General features: G+C 45.6%; 1 protein-coding gene across 1 annotated transcript in view; it reads right to left on the bottom strand.

Moving 5' to 3' along the window:
* GRIA1 (glutamate ionotropic receptor AMPA type subunit 1) overlaps positions 1-23,656 on the bottom strand; it is a 348,095-nt gene that overhangs the window by 81,196 nt on the left and 243,243 nt on the right. Inside the window, exons 9-11 of the mRNA XM_052642627.1 lie at positions 18,976-19,086; positions 18,075-18,281; positions 11,954-12,324 (exon numbers count right to left, since the gene is read on the bottom strand). Coding sequence (XP_052498587.1) covers positions 11,954-12,324; positions 18,075-18,281; positions 18,976-19,086 — 689 coding nt within the window. The remainder of the gene's footprint in view (positions 1-11,953; positions 12,325-18,074; positions 18,282-18,975; positions 19,087-23,656) is intronic.

The raw sequence follows: 23,656 nt of genomic DNA, 5'->3' as shown, positions 1-23,656 counted from the left end.
ATGGCCCTCAACTAAAACATTTGATTGATTAATCCCCACTTGAATCTGTAGGAATACATACCTACTGTAACCAGAAACAAAGCAAGATAAACTCCCTCTTCATTCTCTCTCCCCATTCTCAGAATGGGTACCTCCACAGAGAACAGGGCATGAAAGGGGAGATGGATACTTGCTGAGTACCCAGCCAGACTTGCACAGAAGGGAAGGCATCTTTCTGCCTGACAGCCCCTTCTGTCTGCTGCTCGGGAGATAAATTACCTGGCAGCAGCAGTGGCAGGGACTTCTTGAGAGCCAAGATCCTCTGATTCAGAAATTAGACCCTCGCTGACATGGTTTTGTCCACAGTGGACCAAGACTTAACACCAATCAGTAAAGGTGCTCCTTGGGGAGCAGGGAGTTACTTCCTGCAACAACTGAAGAACTGGCCCAACACTGCCCACTTTAGACTCTCTGTTTCTTGGGTGACACTCTAATGACTATACAACAGCTTATCAGGCCCCCAAAGTCATGGTATTGAATGCGTCATTAAATCTTGTGAGTTCTGAACCCTTGGCTAATGAGTCCCTAGGGATGAGCGTGATTGACAGGTCCCCCGGCTCAACACATGCCCGCTTCAGTGCTTCTGCTCACAGTGATTCCCCCACCAGAGACTTCTGTCTTCATTTCTCTCTGCTTTTGTGGAAAATCTTAGCTCATTTTCAAGGCACAGTCCAGCGCTTCCCAGAGGTCTCTTTGTACTACAGCCCACACTAATATTTCATTTCTCAGAAGAAAATCTTGCATGAGCTTTACATACCACAGAGTTTAGTCCTCCGAGACACATTCCCCTAGTTCCCTGTATTCCAAAGAGGCAGCAGGATGCAGTGAAAAGAGCCTACAATTTGGGACCAGTGGGACCAGAACCTGTTATTCCCCTGCTATGCAGTCCTGAAGATCCTTGCAGAGTAGTACAGGCATCCTTGTCCCTCCACTCTGATAGCTGCATATTCTGCCCCTGGATGATGAACCGTCATTGTCCTCAGCTGACGGGCAGCAGGCTACCTCTAGCTTTTTAAAACAACAGTGAGAGGAGATTGATTCAGGATGGCAGGTCAGAAGGATGTGTGCTCACCTTCTGTGAGAGCACCAAAATTGCAACTAGCTGCTGAGCAACCATCGGCAGAAGGACACTGGAACCCACTAGAGCAATGAAAACCCTTACACATACCTCTGGCCACATGTGCACAACCGTTTCTAGAGGATAATGTGTCGACTCCACATGGACCATAATTTTAAGGCCATTTGTAATCCTTTTTTGCCTTCTCCCTCCTCCATTCAAGTCTAAAATATTACAGGGAAAAACATGCCCTCTCCAGCTTTTGGCTCTGGCTGTGGGATCCACCCTATGCCCACAGTCACCTCCCAGCTGAAACCAAGAAACTGGCTCCTCCAAAGTGGCACCAGTTTTATCTTTGTTCTTGTCTGTTTCACCATCTCCCTCACCAACTGGCTGGGCTGCACACACTCTGGGTGGGACAGAGTGCACTCCCAGGGGGTCCCCTCTTCTTCCCCAGGAGATGACTTTTAAGGAAAAAGATACTGTAAGGAATATTAATGGAAAAACTCAAAACCAAAAAAGTCTATTTTTTTTTTTAAAGCTAGAGAACCCTACAGATGAAAAAGGATGCTTTTTATTTCCATGAAATCTGACAATTCATAGGAAGCCCTGAGGGACCATCAAAAGATTTCTGATCTTGGAAGACAATGGTGTCTCAAAAATAAATCACGAGTCTTTGAATCCAATAGACATAGGTTATAATCCCAGCTCTGTTAGAAAGCCGTGAATAAGGGAGTTAATTGTTGTCTGCCTCAGTTTTCTCATCTATAAAATGGGTTGATATCCCTGAACAGAGGTTGTCATGATAATTAAAGGTAACATCACATGCCATTTAAGAGACAGCCTGATATGTAGTAGACAGGAAACTTTGTTTTCTGGATTGGTCTATTTCACTTCCTTTTCTCCAGTTCTTCCTGCTTTTTCTCACATCTATTGAGATCCCAGGACTGACTTTCCCCACATTACGCAGGTAGTGACCACCAGAAATTCTCTCTTGGGTTGCTTTCTCTCCATTATGTGAAAAATGTGACATGGTCCTTGGAAGGCTACTTGTGAAAGTGCATATATTCATTCAACAAGCACGTGTTGAGTATTAAGAATGCCTAACCGCCGTGTCAGGTTCTAGATGAGTGGCAAGGATAGGTTTTCCGGTTTGTGTTTTGATGAGGAACAGAAGCTCAGGATTGAAGATAGATGATGCCCTCAGAGAGGTTCAGATGACAATATAGCAATAGCAACAGCTATGTCAGTAGCATTTACTGTGTTCATCACCTCTGTGCAAAGGAAGAGCTTTCCACACATGATGTCATTTAATAGAGAATACCCTTGAAGTCGGTGTTCTTACTATCTCCACCTCCCAGAAGAAGGAACCGAGGCACAGAGAAATTACTTTCCTATGCTGACATGGCCAGTAAGTGGCAGAGCTAGGATTCAGCTGGAGGAGGCCAGTTCCAGAGATCAAGCTCTGTTCCTGTGATGCATAGCTTCCCAGGAGAATTGGGCTGAGGAGGGGAGCAATGGGACGTCAGTATTTGCAAAAGAGAGGGTCATTGAGCAAGAAGGATGAGAGAAGCTGCTCCAGATAGAGGGAATGGCAAGACTATAAAGGCAGCTTGGGGCTGAGAGAACAGATTGACGCACAACCTGGCTTGGGTAGAGCCTTGTCTGGACCTGGGAATCAAAGGGACACCAGTCTTAGAGGGGGGCTGCAGACATGCCAGGCACCATCCTTCTCCCATTTTGAAGTGACTCACCCAGTGGGCTAGTAGACTGAGCTTTTTTCTAAGATCTTTTATCACCTCCTCCAATCCTGTGGGCCCACCTCCTGTGACACAGCTGCTCCTGATTCCCCCCTTGGGAAGGGCTCCATTCTGCCCCCGCAGCTACTGTCTCCTCACATTAAGGTCCTCTTTCTTAAGCCACCAGATTCACACGGTGACTGTCATCACGTAGGTCACGCGTTTCTGAGTTAGTGGAACGCGCTATTTTCTGCTGGCAACCTTGGGCTTCATTCACCTATGGTCTTGCTTGAATACAACTTGGATAGAAGCATTCATTTGCCACAGGTGGATGGTGGTCCTTAAATCATACTCAAACCATGGGGATCCTCACAAGACTCTGAGCATACATTCTCCATCAATTCAACTAACGATGCTTTCATTGTTCTCTTTTTAGAACTCAGGACATCTTGCCAGGTGAACAATTGGGTCTCTGGATCTCAGGGGCTGTATTTCCGGAGGGGAATTAAAAAGAAACGGGTTCTCTCCAGGAAAATGTAGATCTCAGGAAGAGGTAGGCAAGTCTTTCTGCATATAGAGCTGTGAGGACTTTGTTTTAATGCAGTCCCATTCACAGCCTGGATTTTCCAAGGTACGTGAAAAGAAAGAAAAACACAGCAATCAGGTTTTTATCCTTGGAATCAAAAATAAGGGCTGAGAGAGAGAATTCCTTTTAAAAAAATCTATGAATATGATATTCTGAGTATGTCTAAAGGCATTAAAAGTAAAGTGGTGTTTTATACTCATCATTCTTCCAGGGGTGCCCAACTTTGGCTTTATCTGCAGAGCTTTCCTGGAAGTGACTGTCCAGGGCTGAGTGGGAGCGGTCCCCTTTTAGCTGACACAGGCATGCCCAGGTCAACACAGCCCCCAGCTGACCCCTGTTTTTGTGTTACTGAAAGTGTTAGTCAGTCTGTCATGTCCGACTCTTGGCAACCCCATGAACTGTAGGCTCCTCCATCCATGGGATTCTCCAGACAAGAATACTGGAGTAAGATCCCATTTCCCCCTCCAGGGGATCTTCCAGACCCAGGGATCTAACCTGGGTCTCCTGCACTGCACGCACACTCTTTACTGTCTGAGCCACCAGGGAAGCTTATGCTGATTATCTCTGAGTCCCTTCTCCTTCCCTGTAAGCCAGAATCTTCATCTATGGAATTGGGATGGGGGTGTTGATTACATCTTTTTTTTTTTTAACTGCCTGCCTCCTCTCACTGGAAGGTAAGCTCTAGGAGGATGGGGGTTTTGTTTGCTTTGTTTGGTGATGTCTCTTGTAGCAACCTGAACCCTGTCTGAATGTAACAGGTGCTAAAGAAACATTTCAGGAGAGAAATTGTCCTAAACATCCTTTTCAGCTTGGGAAACACTTTCTGAGTGCTTTCCTATTATGATTTTGGAGGAAAACAACAAAACAAAACAAAACACCTTTCTCCTTCAATTAAACTGTTCAAACCCTGGACATTCACGACAGTCTAGAGATGTGACTTCCCCATTGCTGATGGCCAGAACTGGTGGCTGAGGGGCAGACAATGGTGCTTTTCATTTGCATATCCAGCGAAGCTTTTACCCCCCCCCCCCCCCCGTCCCTGCCTTCATCTGAACACTTGTATGTGGCTTGTGCAGGCTCTGAAAGTTTACTCCTGTGCTTCTCCACGGTCTGTGGAACTGCTCACTATCAGAGCCTGGCTCTGGGTCTCGGCACTGGGTAGCACAGGGTAAAGTTGAAAAGGAAGGCGGCATGGAGCTGGAGTCCCCAGTGATGGGGGGGTCACTGTCCTTGCGCAGATCACCCTGTCACAGCTGCAGTTCCTGTTACCCAGGGAGATGTACTCTGGTGAATCCTATAGGAGCTCCTCCCAGGAGCCTGGCCTGCGGAGGAAGCAGGGTCCCCGCAAGGCCTCTGCCTTCAGTGGCCACTCCCAGGATCTCACTCTCTCGGCAGGTAACACACGCAGGGCAGGCAGATGCTGGGCTCAGTGTTTGTGGCAGTTGACTAGCGTGACTTCTGGCTGAACCATGGACCTCACTTCTTACACTTCCAAACTGACTTAACCGAACAACATCCTAGCTCAATGGCTTTCCAGTTTTAATGCCAACCTGCCCCGGGGGAAGGGGAGGGCTTGTGAAATGTGTACTTTTCTCTCTAGATGCAGAATTTCCAGTTCCTCAGACTTGGGATGGGGCCTGGAAATCTGTATTTTGACAGGCATCCCAGGTGATTGTGATGCAGGAGTCCCAGCAGAAACCCTCATACCTAGTCCTAAGAGCATCAAACCCACTTCTCGCATCATCGCTGTGCACACACCCTTCCTTACAGCACCGAGCCTGTGTCCTGAATGAGGCTTATGTTTTCTAAAGACTGGATTAGGATTGTGTGTGTGCTCAGTGGGCTCAGTTGTATCTGATCTTTGCAACCCCGTGGACTGTAGCCCACCAGGCTCCTCTGTCCATGGAATTTTCCAGGCAAAAGAACTGGAATGGGTTGCCATTTCCTACTCCAGGGGATCTTCCTGATCTAGGGATTGAACCCACATCTCCTACATTGACAGGCAGATTCTTTACCCCGAGCACTGCCTGGGAAGATGAAATATTTTATAACTTCAGGCTGCTTCCATCAACTTCCCTGAATATTTACCCCCTTTTTCCCCCTGCAGCACTTCAGTGACACCACTATTTGCCAGAGAAAGGGGTTTGCATGACTGTCTCTGGGAGAGAAGAGGGGAGAACAAGAGGTGGAAGGGGGAGATTACTCATCACCCCTCTGTGCACTCCAGTCCTGGTTGCTGGGGATTCGTGTGTGAATGCGACAGTCAGGCTGCCATTGGTTATCAGTTTAGGCTCTGCTCATTGGCTACTCTGTTCCCATGGTGAATCAGTCTCAGGGCCCTCAGCAAGCTCATTAGCTGGGGTTGGGGGGAAGCAGAGTGGTGATACAGGGTTCCTGGAGATCCCCAAAGTGCTCCCACTCCCTGCTTTAGAATTCTTCTTGCTGAGAGTAATTATCTTCCCTAGGTGGAGATAATTATCATACATTCTGTCACATTCTAAGATCAGGAGTAAGAGTTCTGAAAGCTGGAATCATCATTTCCCCTTTTCCTCTCTTCCCCTAGGACCTTCCACACCCTTCTCCTTTTTCTTACTAGGGTCATCTGATCCCACAGAACTGGAAGCCAATGGGGAGGGCCATGGGAATAGAGTTGAAAGGCTCACTCTTAGTCCATTTGGTGGAGCCTGGGATGACACTGCAGAGTGGGCAGCAACAGGCCAGAGGCACTGCCTTGGGGACCTTAGAGAAAATCCCTTCCCCCTTTGGGGCCTCAGTTTACTCCTCTGTAACATGGGGTAGATGAATTAGATCCTTCTCTTGATCAGAGCCAGACCTAAAGGTCTCTGGAAGTATGGTGCCATGTTTTCCAAATGCCCCCTTCCTCTTGGAGGCACCACTGAATCTTCCTCTCCTCCCCTTCAGATATCCAATCAGCCAGTGCTGTCATTTCTAGTTTCAAAGTAGACCGCTAATCCATCTCCATGACCATCATAATTTCCATCACTGTAATTGCCCCTAGACAGCTATGAGAGCCTACTGCTCATTCCCTCTGCTTCCACTCTTGACTATTTTCTGCTTTAATTTATTTTCTTCATAGCTCCCCAGAGTAGCATTATAGCATGTAAATCAATCCTTCTCTTACTTAAAACTCCCTGGGGCCTTCCTATGTATTTAGAGTAAAACTTTAAATCTATGCTATGGCCCTGAGTCTCTGTGAGATCTGGCTTCTGCCTGCTTCTCTAATAATACAGCTCTGTGTCAGCCTAGCTCCTCCTTACCTCTCTGCGCCACGGAGAAGCTTTCTCAGAACACCCTAAGTAAGTCCCCTTTAATTCCACTTCCCCTATTATCTGTTGCTGCAGCAGTTTCATTTTATTCATAGGGCATCACAGTTTATACATTCACAGTTATTTATTTACCATCTGTGTTACCTCACTGTACTTGCCAGCTCCCTGAAGCAGAGACTCCCATACCCTCATATGGCACCATCAACATATCTTTATATCCTCAGCACGCTGTGCTGTACCTTCCAGGCAATTAGTAATATCTGTTGAATAAATAAATGACACTGGACACAAATAGGGGGAAAAGCTACAGAAATAAAAGTTGTGGGAACTGAAGATAAATTTTGCCTGGCGTGATTTTTGTCCTTTCTTTCATATATCCCTTCTCAAAATGTTCTTATTTATGAAAAAAGAAATCTAAAATATCTATTAAAAATAGGCATTTTGGGCACAAGACATAGGCCTGCAAATGCAATTCATGACGGTATTTCTATCTTACCATCAACCAAATTAAAAAAAAAATTATTTCTTGTGATAACAGCTCAACTGAGTTTTAACTTTCAATGTTAAAAATAGGCTACACAAAGACAATTTCTCACATGAATATTTTAAAGGGAGGAGGGAAGAATCTTGAAAGCCAACTAGTAGTATTTCCTGGTATACATCACTGAAGGTGCTAATGACAGATTAGTTTGTCTATCTGTGGAGCTGGTATGGAAAACTTCAGCTCTAGGGCATGGCAACCCACTCCAGTACTCTTGCCTGGAGAATCTTCATGGACAGAGGAGCCTGGCGGGCTACAGTCCAGGTCACAGAGTCTGAGGTCTGAGGTCACAAAGAGTCGGACATGACTGAGTGGCTAAGTACAGCACAGCACAGGCACCGCGGCCCATGCTGTTGGCTCACTCATCAAGGCCCATTCTCACCCTTTCCATTTTAGAGGCTAAAAACCCATCTTCTTGCCTTTCCTACCTTCAGTGCTACTAGGAGTGATCGCGGGCCACTGTTCTTTCTAATGAGATGGATAGAAGGAGATGTCTGCTTGGGGTGGGAAGTATATTGTTCAGCCTTTGTTTTCCTGATCCAGAGACGCAGAACGGGCTGCAGAACTTCCTCCCCGTCTTCCCGCTTGAACCTGGACATGGCGTCTGGGAGCTGCCCCCTTGTGCACGGGAGTAAACGCCAGGGCAGCCCAAAGTGGCAGATCCTCATTTCACCGAACCATGGCTACTATCTGCCTCCACTTCCCTTTTCATCTAAGAAAGATAACTCTCCATCTGGTCACATTACTCTGGTCAGATGATTGAGCTACTTACAGACAACTAACTGTATTTGGCCACATTTCATTTTTTTTTTTTTTTTGGTTGTTGTTGTTGTTAGTATCAGTTCAGTTCAGTTCAGTCACTCAGTTGTGTCTGACTCTTTGCGACCCCATGAATTGCAGCACGCCAGGCCTCCCTGTCCATCACCAACTCCCAGAGATCACCCAAACTCATGTCCATTGAGTCAGTGATGCCATCCAGCCATCTCATCCTCTGTCGTCCCGTTCTCCTCCTGCCCTCAATCCCTCCCAGCATCAGAGTCTTTTCCAATAAGTCAACTTTTTGCATGAGGTGGCCAAGGTATTGGAGTTTCAGCTTCAGCATCATTCCTTCCAAAGAACACCCAGGACTGATCTCCTTTAGAATGGACTGGTTGGATCTCCTGGCAGTCCTAGGGACTCTCAAGAGTCTCCTCTAGCACCCCAGTTCAAAAGCATCAATTCTTTGGTGCTCAGCTTTCTTCACAGTCCAGCTTTCACATCTATACATGACCACTGGAAAAACCATAGCCTTGACTAGACAGACCTTTGTTGGCAAAGTAATGTCTCTGCTTTTGAATATGCTATCTAGGTTGGTCATTAATATAAATATTGAATAAATTAAGAAAAAAAACCAAAGCTACTTGTGTATGTATGCAGATATATGCAATTTAGGTGGAATTTAGTCTCCCAAATTCTAACTTTAGAGAATTTATGATACACTTAATAAATAGCAAGAAAAATTAATTGAAACCGATTTGAAAGGATGTTTGAGTATAAAAAACCCCTTAAAAATATAATACCTCCTACTGTAACCCCAGGGTATCTAGTGCTATGTATATCAGAGGCTCTGAAAGCTCCATGGACTTTTGATGATGTCTACATCAAATATATAAACAAGAATAACAAAAGCTTCTAGTTGTCTGCTTGGCCCTTGCTTTCATCACTGTCGTAGCATCCTTGTGTTTTTGTCTGGTCCTGTTGACAAGTATGTGCCTTTTCTCTTTAGCATATATTCCCATCAAATGTTGTGATGCATATTCTGACTCTTAGAGGGGTTTCTACAGGCCCCTAAGTGCTGGAGTTGGCAAAGCTAGGCTTGTTTAGCAAGAGTCCATCTCTTGTGGATAAAACTCCTTGTTCTGGCAGGTTGACTCATCTCTCTGCCTGTCAGACCCTCAAAACCAAAATGACAGATCCTTCTGCCCAGTCCCTGTGAGGGGTGTCTCAGGAATCCAGGAGTGAATCACTGTGCCGCTTTGTCTGTGGGTTTGCCCAGGAGAGAGAGGTCCATTGGGTTTTCATTGTGAGCCATAGCACCTTTCCTTCTAAAGTTTACAATACAGAAAGTTGATGAAAGAACTGAAGTAGCTTCTCGTTTATTGTGTGTCCTATGTGTTGTCTAAATAGCGTGTTATGAGTTCTATACATATCGGTCTTTATTTGTTGTCGGGTCATAGTCGTGGCACCTGGGATCTTTGCTGCACTGTGCTGGAACTTTTATTGTGGTACATGGACTCTCTAGTTGTGGCACACGAGCTCAGTAGTTGGGGCACCTTAGTTATTCCATGGCATGTGGGCTCTTAGTTCCCTGACCAGGGATGGAACCCACATCCCCTGCATTGCAAGGCAGATTCTTAACCACTAGACCACCAGAAAAGTCCCTGTATCAATCTCTTTTAAACCTCACAACAATACTAGAGGTTGTTTGCCATCTTACCAGGGAAAATACAGAATCACAGAGTGGAGTTGTTTTATTAAAAGTGAGGAGGAAGGAGGCTGGGTACTTTCCTGTTTAGTCTCATCTTCACCTCAAGGTCAGTTCCTAAGATAGCCTCATAGAACCCTCAGGAGTCCTGGAAACAGAGTCTGAAAACCCTCTTCTAGCCAGAATTCACAAACTCACATACTCTCTCAGGGGCCAGCTGAGTCGCAGCGGAGTGAAGCGGATCACTGGGGGCTGCGGTCCACGGGGATGTCATGGATCAGCTCCAGAGGGCAGCTGTCACTCAGTTTTGGAGCATCACTGGCAGACTGCAAATCAGAAGCATGCCTGGTAGCAGATTCAGTTTGTGGCTCACTAACTTGAGACTTCGGGAGGAATGGTGGGGAGTGTGAAAACACAGCCTGAGGTCAGACCACAGGGGTGCCTTTAGGAGGTAAGGTTCCCAGCCAAGAAGGGAACACAGGAGAGAAAACAAGCCCATGGGTCTTCTCAGACACCTGCATGTTTGGATGGCCCGTGACACTGAATCATTGCTTCCCACAGTTTATCTACTGGCCTGAGTTATTTTTAAGCAAGCCCTTCCCCTGCTGGGTTCTCTCTGCTCTTTACCATGTGTCTGCCAGCACTGGCCAGGCAGCCAGTCTCACACCTCTTCTCCCACACAACGCCCCCCTCCCCCGACTGTCTTCTTATTTAGAGAAAAACAAGATTATAATGGTGAGTGATGAGATGATCTAAATTGTACAGCAGGTGAAGTGAGTCCTGCGGGAAGCTCTTTAGGAAGATTTTATTCCTTTGCCACTTAGCAATATTGGTCCTCACTGACACTCAAATTTCAGCCAGACAGGTGGGACCAATGCCTCTGGCACATGTCTATGAGGCCTTCATATTTATGCAGTTATGCCCCCAGAAAGTGAGAGTGTGTGCAAATCTATTCATGCAGCCAAGTGCTAAGCCATGTCTCCCTGCATGCTTTAGAAGCTTGGTAATCAATAAGGGACTGCCTGATTAAAGAGCTCATAGATATTAAGCCACTGTAAAAGGAAATACAATCAGTGCTTATTTAACAGGTAAATCGGAGGGGATTTGTGACCCGAACATTCTAGAATATAGCTGAAAGAACATTACGCAGAGAGACGGAATGGGGGATCACGTAAATATGGGAACTTATTTAGATGAAAGTGAAGTGAAAGTGAAAGTTGTTCAGTGGTGACTATACAGTCCATGGAATTCTCCAGGCCAGAATACTGGAGTGGGTAGCCTTTGCCTTCTCCAGGGTGGTGGTCAAATTTCTTTTTACCCTTCTCCTTTACCTTTTCCCTCCCTCTTTCTCTTCTCTCTCTCCCTCCCCTCTTCCTTTCCTTCCTTCCTCTCTCCCTTCCAAAAACCGTTCTCAAAAGAAATTGTATTCACAAGTCCAATATGTAAAACAGACGAAAATGGAGCTACTCATGTCCGGTGTGAGGGCTGAAAGCTCACTGATTTGGCCACCTCAGTATTCTCAATATGATATCTGAGGCATTTCCAAGAAACTTCATTCCCCAGCCACAAGAAACAAATTTACGTCACCATTGGAACTAGACAGTTTCCAAGATCTTACTCAGAACAGAGAAAAGAAGAACCATTTTCTCTTAAAGATGAAGACATGAAGGTCTACAAGAGTCAAGTGACTTGTCCAGAGCCACACAGAAAGTGCTAGAACCAGAGCAAGAACCCAGTCATAATGCAGAGCTCCTGCCACTCAGAAATAGTTTGGGATTGTGGTCTGAATCTTGACTCACTTAACTATGTAACCTTGGAAAGGTATTCAACATTTCCGTGGTTCCTCCTTTGTAAAAGGAGGTATCATAAGTGTCCCCACCTAATGCTTCTGTGAGGATTCAGTGAAATAAGGCATGAGGAGGACTCAGAACCTTGCTTAGCGTGTGTGGTAGGTGCTCAAAAAGGTTAGTGGTACAATACCGCCCCCCATCCCTTCTCAGTACTATAACTACAGAACATTAGAGTCACAATTATGCCTGTTAATCTTGACAGAACACATCACCCAGACAGCAGACAGAGCCGGTCAAGGCGTGTCCAGAGCCTCCATAGCGTGCAACGGACAGTTGACAGTAAAGCGTAGTTGAGGACTAAGCACAATAAAGTCTGGAAAAAATTGCCATCGCTGACTCCCCGTGTATGTATGTGGCATTGAGTAAAGGTGATGAGAAGAGCCGACTGACCTGGGAGAGATATCGCATCCTTGCTGCATGAAGGCTCCCAGGGAGAACCACAAGCTGTTGAATATCCCAAACTCATTGGACTGGTCGCTGGTGGTCTGGTCCCGCCCTTCCTCAAACTCTTCGCTGTGCCATTCGTAGGGGCTGAAACGGCTGACCAGGAAAAGGACGACGCTCACTCCGATGTAGGCGAACACAATGCACATCCAGATCTCGTAAGCCAAAGGGTCCAGGAAGGAAAAGACCCCCGGCTTGGACTTCTGTGGCTTTTTTATCATGATGGAGATCCCCAGACTCATAAACGGCTTGGAGAAATCGATCACCTCTTCCCGGACCAAGGTGATAGTTAAAGGGGCAACGGCCACATCTGCTCTCTGCAAAAAACATCGTGGAGAGAAGAGAAGAGGCACTTGAGTCCATCAGCTCTCTGTTCCCTCACTTTCCTCTTCACTCGAACATTCTTTTGTATCTTAAAGGGTGTGAGAGGAAGAACCTCAGGAGTCCAATTCCTCCTACTCTCTGTGAAATATTTACGATAAATGGTTGATCAGCTCAATATCTCACAGCAGAGATTATCCCGTTCTTTGACAGTTCTAATTGTTAGGGGTGACTTCCTCACCTTAAGGAAGGAAGGGCGCTGTTGTAATGTCTCTTATTGTTTTGCCTACCCAGCAATCATGCCTTCTTCCCCGTAAAGAACTACTCCTGCTCCACTGTCTGTCCTCCGGTTCAAGTGGGGCTGATAACCCTTATTATAAGGTGAAGCACACCCCCCAGATCTGGTCATTAGTGTAGTCCACTGCCCTGGCCACAGGGGTGCATTCAAGGATGGCACAAGCCCCAAGTCTCTTCCATGAGCATCAGGGTGAGAGATGATCCAAGACGAAGTAACTTGGGTGACCCTTAATTCATGGCTTATCCTGCTATCCCTCAGAGCATGGCAGAAACGTGTCAAAATACACTTGTGTTTGTCCCCAGGAACACGAACCAGTCCTTCTGCTTGCCTAAACCAGTTGGAGTTGGGGTACTTTTACCTGCGACCAAGACAGTCCTGGCTAACAAGATAGATGGTGAAGGCAAGTTTAACTCAATAAATATTTATTGGGCACTCAGATGCAAGCCCTAGGCTGAAAAGAAAACTGTGATCTCTACAAGTAGTAAAAGTTGGTACACACACACACACACATACACACACACACACACACACACGTTTCCCAAACTACAGGATTGATTGGATACATGCTAGATTCCGTGAGATATGTTTTGTATCTAAGAGATGCAAAGTGCTACAGGAGGTCAGGAAGAAATTAATTCTGTCTGGGGAGGTCAGGGACTGCATCCTTAAAGAGGTAACATACACACTGACATTGAAGAGGAAGCAGGATTTCAACAGGTTGCTCGGATACAGAATACATTCCCAGAGGAGAGAATCATGTGAGGAAGACCTGGCAGAGAGAATAAAGTAGTATCACAACTATTTTTTTTCCAGGAAGACTGCTAAGAAGTACACAAATAATTCAGTTTTAAAAATTCATGTAGATAAACATAAAATAGTTGCAAGAAATGTTCATCTTTGGGCATACAGCACCAGCCTTGCTCTTCTGTCTTTCCTGTCTCTGCTTAATGGCAGGAGCACTGGCATCTATGCTCTAAAAATCCACTGCTCTCCTGGCCTGAGATTAAGCGATCCTGGAAATCTAACGCGGTTCCATGGAGGGATGCCATGACATTCACTTTTGAAATGACAGGCATGTCTGTGCAAGTCTGTTCAAGGCAGGTGGCTTTCTCTTATGATGCCATGTAGCAGTCCAGATGTGAGGCTGCAGACAGATGCTGTCCAGACCCCAGCCACACCCAGCTGCCGGCTGGTATTGCTCAGGAGGGGTTTCCTCTGGTTACTCTCATTGGATGAAGTTTTTGAGAAAGCGTTTTAAGTGGAATAAAAAGCCTGGCTTTAGAATGACTTAAATTTCTCACTTACAGAAAGAAAGTTACTGTAAAGCAATGTGGGATTGAGTATATGTCTCAGCAATTCTGTTTTTCCCCGCAACACCTACTGCCTAAATCTTGATACTTTTTACAAACACTTACAAGCCATTGCCAGGGAGACAGTATCTCCTTTTTTCTCATAGGTAGAAAAGGAATAGGGGAGAAAAGTCATAGAAATGACTCGGAGGGAATAACTACAAGTTACTCAAGAGGGAGGTGGGTGAAGACTGGCTTCAAAGATGGTAAAGGGAATTGAATGGATTTGTCTGATGCCTCCTAATGTGAGTTAATAAAAGGGACTGTGACCTGGAAAAAAATCACAAAACCAATCATCTTAGTTCTTATCTAACTTAGCAGTTCCAAGATTTGTTCCGTTAACATTATTTGTGGAAGGATGTAACTAATTATAACATAAAAATTAACATGAATTTAAACTGGCGGGACTTCTCAGAACCTTTAACAGACTACTGTGCACTGAGAATTTCCAAGAGGGGTAAGCAGATTTAGTATTTCCAAAATTCTTTGTCCACTGAGCCCCAAGCATCGAAAGGCACCCCTATGTGTAGGATACACACACAGTGGGAAATGCAGTGACATCATTTTGCAGATAGGAGCCCAGGTCCAGAGAGAGAAGGTGGTTTGTGCAAAGCAGCACGAGTTTTGAACAACAAGTTTTAGCTTGTTTGATGTTGACTGAAAGGTCTTAGGAGTTGATTTCCGGCATCTGAGGAAGTCACTGGACCTTTGCAGAATCACTTGTGGGCAAGGCTCATCTGGGAAGGTAGACCTGCCTTCTTGGCTTTCTGACTCACTGGCCATGTGCCCTCGAGTGAGACAGTTGTCCTTATGAATATCAGTTTCCCGTTTAGAAAAAGAGGCATAATAAATTTTGCTTTATCTATTGGACACCAGTGTTTTATGAGAGTCAAAAAATTCAAATACGTGAGAGCACCATGAACCGTGGGCATTTCACAGGTGCTCAAAATTATTTTCTGAAACTGACATCTTGAGACAGCGATTCTCAAACTGAGTGTGCAGACATCAGAAGCACCTTGGGGCTTTTTAAACCACAGATGGCAGACCTTCTAGATCACTGGGTCTGGGGACACCTGCTGCTGCTGCTGCTAAGTCGCTTCAGTCGTGTCCACCTCTGTGCGACCCCATAGACGGCAGCCCACCAGGCTCCCCCGTCCTTGGGATTCTCCAGGCAAGGACACTGGAGTGGGTTGCCATTTCCTTCTCCAATGCAGGAAAGCGAAGAGGGAAAGTGAAGTCACTCAGTCGTGCCTGACTCTTTGCGACCCCATGGACCTGAGAATTTGCATTTCCAGCAAGTTCCCGGGTGGTGCTGCTGCTGGTCCAGACTTAGAGAACCACTGACCTAGGAGATCCCCAAACCAAATATGTCTGGAAACAATCTTGGGAAAATAGTAAACAGTGTTGATGCAGTAGGTAAAAGCAAAAATGGGAGAAAACCGTCAGGGATGGAGAGCCACTCTGAGCCAGGCACTGTGTAGGGAAATACTCCCCACCCAGCCCCGGGGCAGATAACTCAGGGGAACCCTGGGGGGAGATCAGTGGCTCGCTGGAGTCATGGTGCTAGTGAGCAGGCAGAGTCGGAATTCAGATCTGGAATGTGTGTGTGTGTCTCCAAAGTTCACTCTATTTCTGCTTCATTAAGACAAAGCACAGGCCAGAAAGTCATGGCAACCCAGGCACACAGCCGTACCTATGCAATAAGCGGAGCCTTCATTTGTAGCCTGTGGCATTTGAGAGTGCTCTGTGGCTATTCTCATCCGTTTGTGTCCTTTGCCCAACTGCCTAATCTCCCTGGCTTCAGTGTCCTCATTGATAAAATGTGGAGAGTAATCATATCCACCTTCTGGGGTTGTTATGAGGAGTAAGTGAAATAACTTGGGTAAAGTATTTAGCACAGTGCCTGGCATAAACGATGTGCTGAAATGCTACTATTACCATGGTGGATAAGAGCAAGAGTGAGCAAAGGGAAGATGAGACACCCTGATTGACTTAGCTTATTTGAGAGGCACAGAAAGAAGAAGTCTGGAGCCCTCCAGGTAAATTTTTTTCTGGCCTTGCTGGTCATTTGTGGCTAGAGATGCCTCCTCAGACCCCTCTATTCTTTCTTAGGTGGGACAGACAAGGAAAGCCAAACTGAAAATGCCCTCAAGAGAGGGCATCCATTTGGGCCCATCATAGAGTCTTCAGAATACAGCTGTTTCTGGGCAGAGGGACAGGCCTGGTGGAGGGGAGGGGACAAGAAAGACTGGCAGCTGAGGCACCCAGAGGTGATTTCTGTCACTGATGAGCCAGTGGCCCATGGCTGATGGCTGTGTATTGGGGGGCATTCCCTCAGGATAATCATACTGTTGTTCTGCCCAGATCTTGGGCCTTTTACTAAAGGAACCAGATTACATTGGGTGAAGGTGAAGATGAATTCTGGTGGAGGTGAAAAGTTCACAGCAGTTGCCATGGGGATGACCTTAAGAACTTGGTGGAGGTTCCCATGGAAACCAGCTTCCCAATGCAGCATTAACCATCTAGATCTTCTATCTTTCATCGATGACACTTCCCAAAAGCGAGAGGCAGCAGAGGAGAGAGAAGCTAGAAGCACAACCGCCTTCTTAACTCATTAACCATCTTCCCAGGTCATATCAAAAGCCACCTTCTTAGAAAGAATTTCCTTTTTTCCATCTCTCTCTTCTTCGAATTCCCTTTCTAAGGCTCCTACGGACATCATGACTCTCACTTCCTCCACCTGAGACAATGAGATTTGTAAAGCTCCTAAATGGTTTCTTTATCCTGACCAGAACTTCTTACCATCCTGGCGCTCAGCATTTGCTTCTGTTCAAAGCCCTAGGCAGGAGTCTTTGATTTATATGAGTGAAGCTGTGGTGGTGCCTTTCCTGCACACGGCAGCAGGATTCTTCTTCTGTTGCCTTTTGTTGTTCCTCTGCTCGAGTATCTTCATGATCTTCCAGTGCCCACTGAGTCAATCCACACCCTTTCCCTTATCATTTCTCACTCAATCTTGTCAATGGCTACTCAACTGAAGCCCTCTACAAAAGATCATCAGTGTTTTCTCATTCTTCTTTCACAACTTATTTCTATCGCCATCTTATCGTTTATACTATAGACATTCCTGGGCTGCCTTTCTCTGTACATGAATATGGCCGCTTTTAAGGTTACACATCTTTCTTGAGGGCTAGACCACCTCATGCTGGCCTTTTGCATGGACCTCGATTCTTAGCTGTATTACCATTCACCCTCGTTGTCTTTTCTACGTCAGAAAATGCCAAGTTTCTTGGGGACAGGGATCAGATCTTTTACTTCTCAATGGTTCCTTAAATAGTTAAAACAATTCAGGGCATTCAGTGACTTCTCCAAAATGCTTCAATTTATTGAAGATGTCATAGCAATTATGTGTGGTCTTATTTCAAGTGTAGTGAATGGAGTAGACCAATCCCTGTTCACAGATAACAAGTGTACAAGGCAAGGTGAGCCATAATAGAAGCAGAAACTAAATCCTACAGTGAAGCAAGAATAGTTAAAAAGGGCTCTCCCCATACCTTTTATGGGGAGAATGACACCTTGGAAAAAGCAGTATGTGATACAGGTTTGGGGGGAAGGGTAAGATTTTAGAGGGGCAGAATGGAAGCAGGCACCCTAGAGAACAGAGTGACTTGGAGTGGCTTGGATGAAATGGAAGGTGCCAGAAAGGGCAAGTGATTAGAAAGTTTGATTGTATCTAGGGCACATCTAACACCAGGGAAGAAATTTATTTTGAGGGGGCTTTAAGCGACTGAACAGGAAAATGACCACTCAGCGGTCTGCCTCGGGAAAGCTAACCTAAAAGCTAAACTATCTATCACCTGTATTGGATGATGGTCAACTGAAGTCACACGACTGAAGTGAGTCTGGATGAAGGAGCTGGGACCAGGATCATGAGCAAAAAATGTCTTAAGACATTGGATTTTGGACTCTTCATCTTTCTAGCAGCAACAATACTAAACTATAGGGTCCAATAGGCATCTATGGGTAGGGTCATCTAACCACCAAAATTTCCTGTCAAACCATCTGTCTCTGCCTCTAATTCCCTACCCTATGGGGGACTTACTCCATAGACCAGCTCTCCCACCATGCCATTCCAAGCCTTTGTGTCAGGGTCACGGGCTCCATATTTTCCATCGCTGACGATCTCAAGACGGTAGGAATATCCCACATGCTTGGCAATCTCTGCCGCCAACTCCACACAGTAGCCCTCGTAGCGGTCATTGCCTTCAAACTGGTTGGCATTCTTCTTGAGCATCACATAAGGATCTTCCTGGTGGAGAAATGGGAGACAGAGAATGTGGGTTCGGGGTTCATTCTTGGGGAGGGAGGCCTTTGGCATGGCAGAGGAGTTAACATTGGTTAACTTTGGGGGAGTCTCTCTAGCCTCTAAACCCACTTCCTACATTTTTGCTCCCCCCATTACAAAACTTCTTGGGTTAAAGAAGAAAACTGGTAAAATAAGAATGTTTCATTGAGATGTTGTGCATAGCTTTTCAACTGATGTTTCAGGAGCTCTTGTGTTTCTTTGAAGGTACCTCTGGGGGTGTGACTGTGGGGAAGTAGACCCTAAATAGGTTCCAAGTTTCTCATGATCAACCACTGAAAATCACAGCAGCTTCACTTATATCCACTCTAGGTGATGTACGTTAGGGGCTTTCTTTGAAAATGACTTCTACTGAGGAAGAGTAGAGTCAGAAGCACCGCAGTTCGGTCTTATGTTTTATAGACGGGAAAACTGTGGCTCATAGGAGGGTGACTGGCTTATCCAAGGGCGCAAAGTGAGACCGTGGCAGAGCCAGAGAGCAAAAATCCCTCTGAATTTCAGGATGACTTTTAGCTCCCTCTTTCTACCTACGGCACAGCTTTGGCCAGAAGAATGACCAGCTTTCACTCTTGGGGAAGCCTTTGTGTTGGCCTAGCTCACATCCCAGGTAACCTCCACGAAGGACTGAGTGAGTACTCACTAGGATTGTGGTGACGATGTATGTTCTATTCTGGACACTTGAGTTATCCCCCCCGGCTTGAGCATCTGTGGCTGCAGGGACGAATTTGTCATCTTCATTCCAGTAGCCAATCTGTTAAGGAGAGGGGTGTGGTGACATAGGGTGAGCCAGGATTCTCAGGAATGGCCCACTCTGCGCCCTCTGGCCAACACCAGATAGGAAATCAAGGAGCTGAGTGTCACACCAGCAATGCTGGACACACCAGACTTTAAAGAATACTAGATATAAATAGCAAGAGGCAAGATGCTCTCCAGGTCTGATCTTCCCAGCCCCACCCCCATGAAAATCCTCATTCATGATGGGGAAGCCTGAAAATTGCCTCTTTTGAGAAGTGAGGTTTTAACTGTTTATGTGGCAGATTGTTTTGCACAATGTAAGTCAGGGTCATAGAGATTTAATTCCCTGCCTGTTCACAAGGTCAGACTCCTCCTTGTTCCATGCCTAGTAATCCTTCTCTTCCTTAGCTCATTCTGAACTGTAGTTGGAATCATAGGATTTAAACTTTTTTTTTTCTCCTTTTTGCTTTCTTTTTAGGTTAACTATATTTTCCCATCTAGATTCAACTTGCTAGGTGATAGTTATTTTATTGTTTCTTTATTTCTCTTATTTCCAATTTTTAAACTGTTATAATACTGAGCATACAGTTGTGCCTTCAAATACTGGTTGACAACATTATTTTCTTTAAAGATTAGTTAGTGCTTATTTATACTGACTCATTTTCCAAGGTCTTTCAGCAAATATTTATAGGATCCCTACCTATTGTGCATAAGACTCTGAGCTAAGATGTTGGTGATATTGTGTGGCAGAGTTGAGAAAGATACACAGAAGTCTCAGAGATAGTCCTTGCTCTGACAGTCCCTCTACTCTATTCAGGAATACATGACACACACACGCATGTGGGCCCAGAAGTGACAAGTGAGTGACTCAGGTAGCTTGAGCCCAAGGAGTTTGGAGAAGCAGGAGCCAAGTATGAAACCTATGCTGGGAAGAAGGTAGCTGGAGGAGGTGAGGCTGAAGTCATGAGGGATGGACAGGTTGAGTCCAAATTTGTCAGGTCAGAGAAAAGATGAGCCAAGATGTAGACACAGGAATCTGCCCGGATATGTAAGTTCAATGGGTCCTGGGTGGAGGATTGGGTTAGCTCCAGAGGAAAGTGGGTGCCTGGGTCTAGGTAGCAGAGGGCTTTGCAGGCCAAGCTAGATGGTGTAGGCCTGTCCTGAAGGCAACAGGAAGTCATGGAATGTTTGGGAAGAACAGAATGGCTTGGCTAACACATACACACACATGCACACGCACACACACACACACACACACACACACACACACACACACGCATACACACACACCCATCTCTACCTCTGTCTCTATTAAGCTTTAGACCACTGTGTTCTGTGGTGGTTCTGCTGGCTGCAGCTGTAACAGGCAAATAGGAAGGAGAACTGCAGTACTCATGGAGAAGGAAGAGCAGTTCTGCAAAGTCAGCCTGGATTCACGAAATCCGAGGCACATGCCAGCCGTCCACTCAAAAGTCATCTTCAGCTTGATGTTTTTCCCAGTCCCCTCAGCTAGAAATAAATAGTTCTTCCTGCGATCTCACTGCTGTTAACAGCAACAGTATTAATTGCCAACACCGATCATGTTCTTGCTCTGTTGGAGGTTGTGTGTGATAGGTTTTATGCCACTGCATCTGGCTCAGAGGAGTCTGTTAACCTGCATGGTGAGGGTGGTGGTGCAGCTAAGTGGCTGAGGCCAGCCAGGAACCCTGGCATCTGTCTCCGGGAGCAGCTTTTCACCACGAGAGGGGACTCAGCCCTGGGCTGGCAAGCATATTACTTCACAGTATTTGGGTGCTTATTGTATTTTAGGCACTCCTCTAAGTGTTTTTTTTTAGGGCGTTCCCTGGTGGTCCAGTGGCTAAGACTCTGAACTCCAATTGCAGGGTCCCAGGCTTGATCCTTGGTCAGGGAACTAGATTCCACATGCTGCAACTAAGAATTCACACACGCCACTAAAGAGCCTGTGTGCCATAGCTAAGACCCAGTGCAGCCGAACAAATAAAAATGAATATTAATACTGTTTTATAAAAATGAATATTAATACTAAGTGGTTTTTTTTAAATGTTTTAACTTCTCTCGTCCTCCCAAAAACCTATGAAGTGGGTAATTATCACTCCCATTTTAAATGTGAAGAAACTGAGATGCAGGGAAATGGAATAACTTTCCCAAGGCTGCAGGAGAGTTGTGGAGCCAGGATTGGAGCGGGGCAGGCTGGCCACAGGGCTATGTGCATCTATGCTCCGCTAGGCTGCCAACTGACCCTGAGTGCTTCTTGTTGGTTCCCACTGGCCCCATGGTCTAGCTGTTGGTACATCTGTCCCCGTCTCTCCATGGTGCTCCTCGGGAACAAAGCTAGAGGTCTATTCATTCCAGGCTGCCCATTGTTCCACAGAGAAGCAGCTCAGGGAAGAAGGTTTGTTGAGAGAATGAGTGGACCTGACATGGAGACAGTGGATCCTGTTCATGCAGAGATAGTTCAGAGGCATGAAGGCAGGTAGGAGGCTGTCTCTTAGAACACTGGGTCAGGATTTTCCCTGGTGCAGGCATGGGTACCATGCTGCTCATGTAGGGGCACTTTCAGTTAGCTTGGAGGGAGACATTTCTCTCTAAAGACAAGAACTAGAAACAGATTTCCAAAATATCAGAGTTGGAAGAGGCCTGAAGAATCATTTCTTCTAACCTCTTCTTTTTATAGAGAGGGAAGCAGAGGCTCAGGCACTAGGGGACCTGCTCAGGACCACAGTGCAACCTTGCCTCCCCCACTTTGCTAGGCCTGTGCTTCACGGGGCCCTAGGGCAGCTGTGAAGCCCACTTTCCACTTCCTCGGGATGTGGGCCAGGGGTCAGGGAAGATGGAGGAAGCTATTGGTTCTTCATCCCTGATTCAACCGTCAGCACTTCCTCGGGATGTGGGCAAGGGGTCAGGGAAGATGGAAGAAGCTATCGGTTCTTCATCCCTCATTCAACCATCAGCTCTGCTTTTAATGAGTTTCACACTTCGGGATTCCCCTGAAGAGTTCATTTTTACAAGGAGACCTTTAATTGAGAAATACATGTTTCAAACCATTATTGCAGTATATCGTGGTGCAAGTTTAGAAAAATAATTTTCAAACTACTTACCCAACACTTAACTGTTTTGCCCTTCACACTATTCAAATAACACAGACAGGCTGGGAATTATTTTCCTTGTTTTACAGATGAGAAAACTGAGGTTTGGGGAGATCAGATGATCACACTTATGAAGTTTATATAGCAGATGAGTGGCAAAGCATAGAAGCCAGGTCGTGGACCTCGGAAGTAGTATTGTTTAATATAATCAGTACAAAGTTGGGAGATGATCTAGCAAATTTAATCACCTTTTTTTCCTCCTGTAGATGATGCTATGGTGTCTTCATGCCCTTTCCCCCCTACTTCCTCCTCCTCTTTCTTCCTTCCCTCCCTTGTTTTCCTTCTTCCTTCTACCCTCTTCATGATTTGTCACCAGGTCAGCTGTTCTTACTAATCTCTACAACCATCAGTTGTACCATCAATATCAAGGTAGCTGCCTCCTTTGACATGCAACTAAGTTCTCTACAATCTATTGAGTTTTGATAGAGTTTTTCAAATATTAAAAAAGACAGTCTTACTTATTTGACTGCACCAGGTCTTAGTTGTGACTTGGGAACTCTTAGTGGAGGCATGTGGGATCGAATTTCCTGACCAGGGTTGAAACTGAGGCCCCCTGCTTTGGGAGCACCAAGTCTTAGCCACTGGACCACTAGGAAAGTCCCTTCCTGGGAATTATCTTTAAAAGTGGGGGCTTGATGGTGCCGAGATTGGTCTTTGGCATCAGATAGACCTGATTTAAAAGACAGAATTTCCTAATTACTAACTGTATGACTTGGGCCAGTTACCTGACCTCAATGGGCCTCAGTCTCTGCCCTGTAGAGGGGATACACCAAGAGTACCTGTCTCACAGGGTGGCTGTGAGAACCAAATGAGTTAGTTCATTGACAACAATAATCATAGTGTGTGGTTCGTATTAAGTTGTTATTAAACTAAAAAATGGTATTCTGTAGGGTAACGCCTAGTTGAAGGCTAACAGGCTTCTGTACTATAGGACATTTCAGTTTCATTTTGCTGTTGAATGTTGCCAGTTTCCAAAAGAAGTATATATTATGGGACATTTCTCAAACTCATTTGACAATGTAACCCTCCTGATATGCAGCATGTCCTAGGATAAATGGTGCAAAACCCCAGAAAACACCACTCTAAAATCGCAAGCTGTTTTGATTAAAGAGAGAGGGGAAAAGCAAGATAAATCTATGTAGACAAGATTTATATGGCTTAGAAAGAGACTTTCTTAAGGGTAAGGATCCTTCAGAGTTAGTATCTTAGCACTAATATTAAATTGGTATCTATAAAAATTATTGTTTAGGTTGGCTTATATCAAAAGCCAGAGGAACACTTAAATGTTGTAAGCAAGCTTATTTTATTTCTAACCCTTTTGTAGGGAAATAAAAAAATATCACCAGTCAGAAGAGCAGGGTGATGCCAAAACCCAGCTTTGGCCCCCATGCCAGCTAGGCAGCTGAGAAATCTAGTTCC

Source organism: Budorcas taxicolor, chromosome 7 (assembly GCF_023091745.1).
Source record: "Budorcas taxicolor isolate Tak-1 chromosome 7, Takin1.1, whole genome shotgun sequence".
Lineage (NCBI taxonomy): Eukaryota > Metazoa > Chordata > Mammalia > Artiodactyla > Bovidae > Budorcas > Budorcas taxicolor.
Note: the sequence above shows the minus strand (reverse complement) of the source record. Positions and strands in the feature narration are given on the sequence as shown.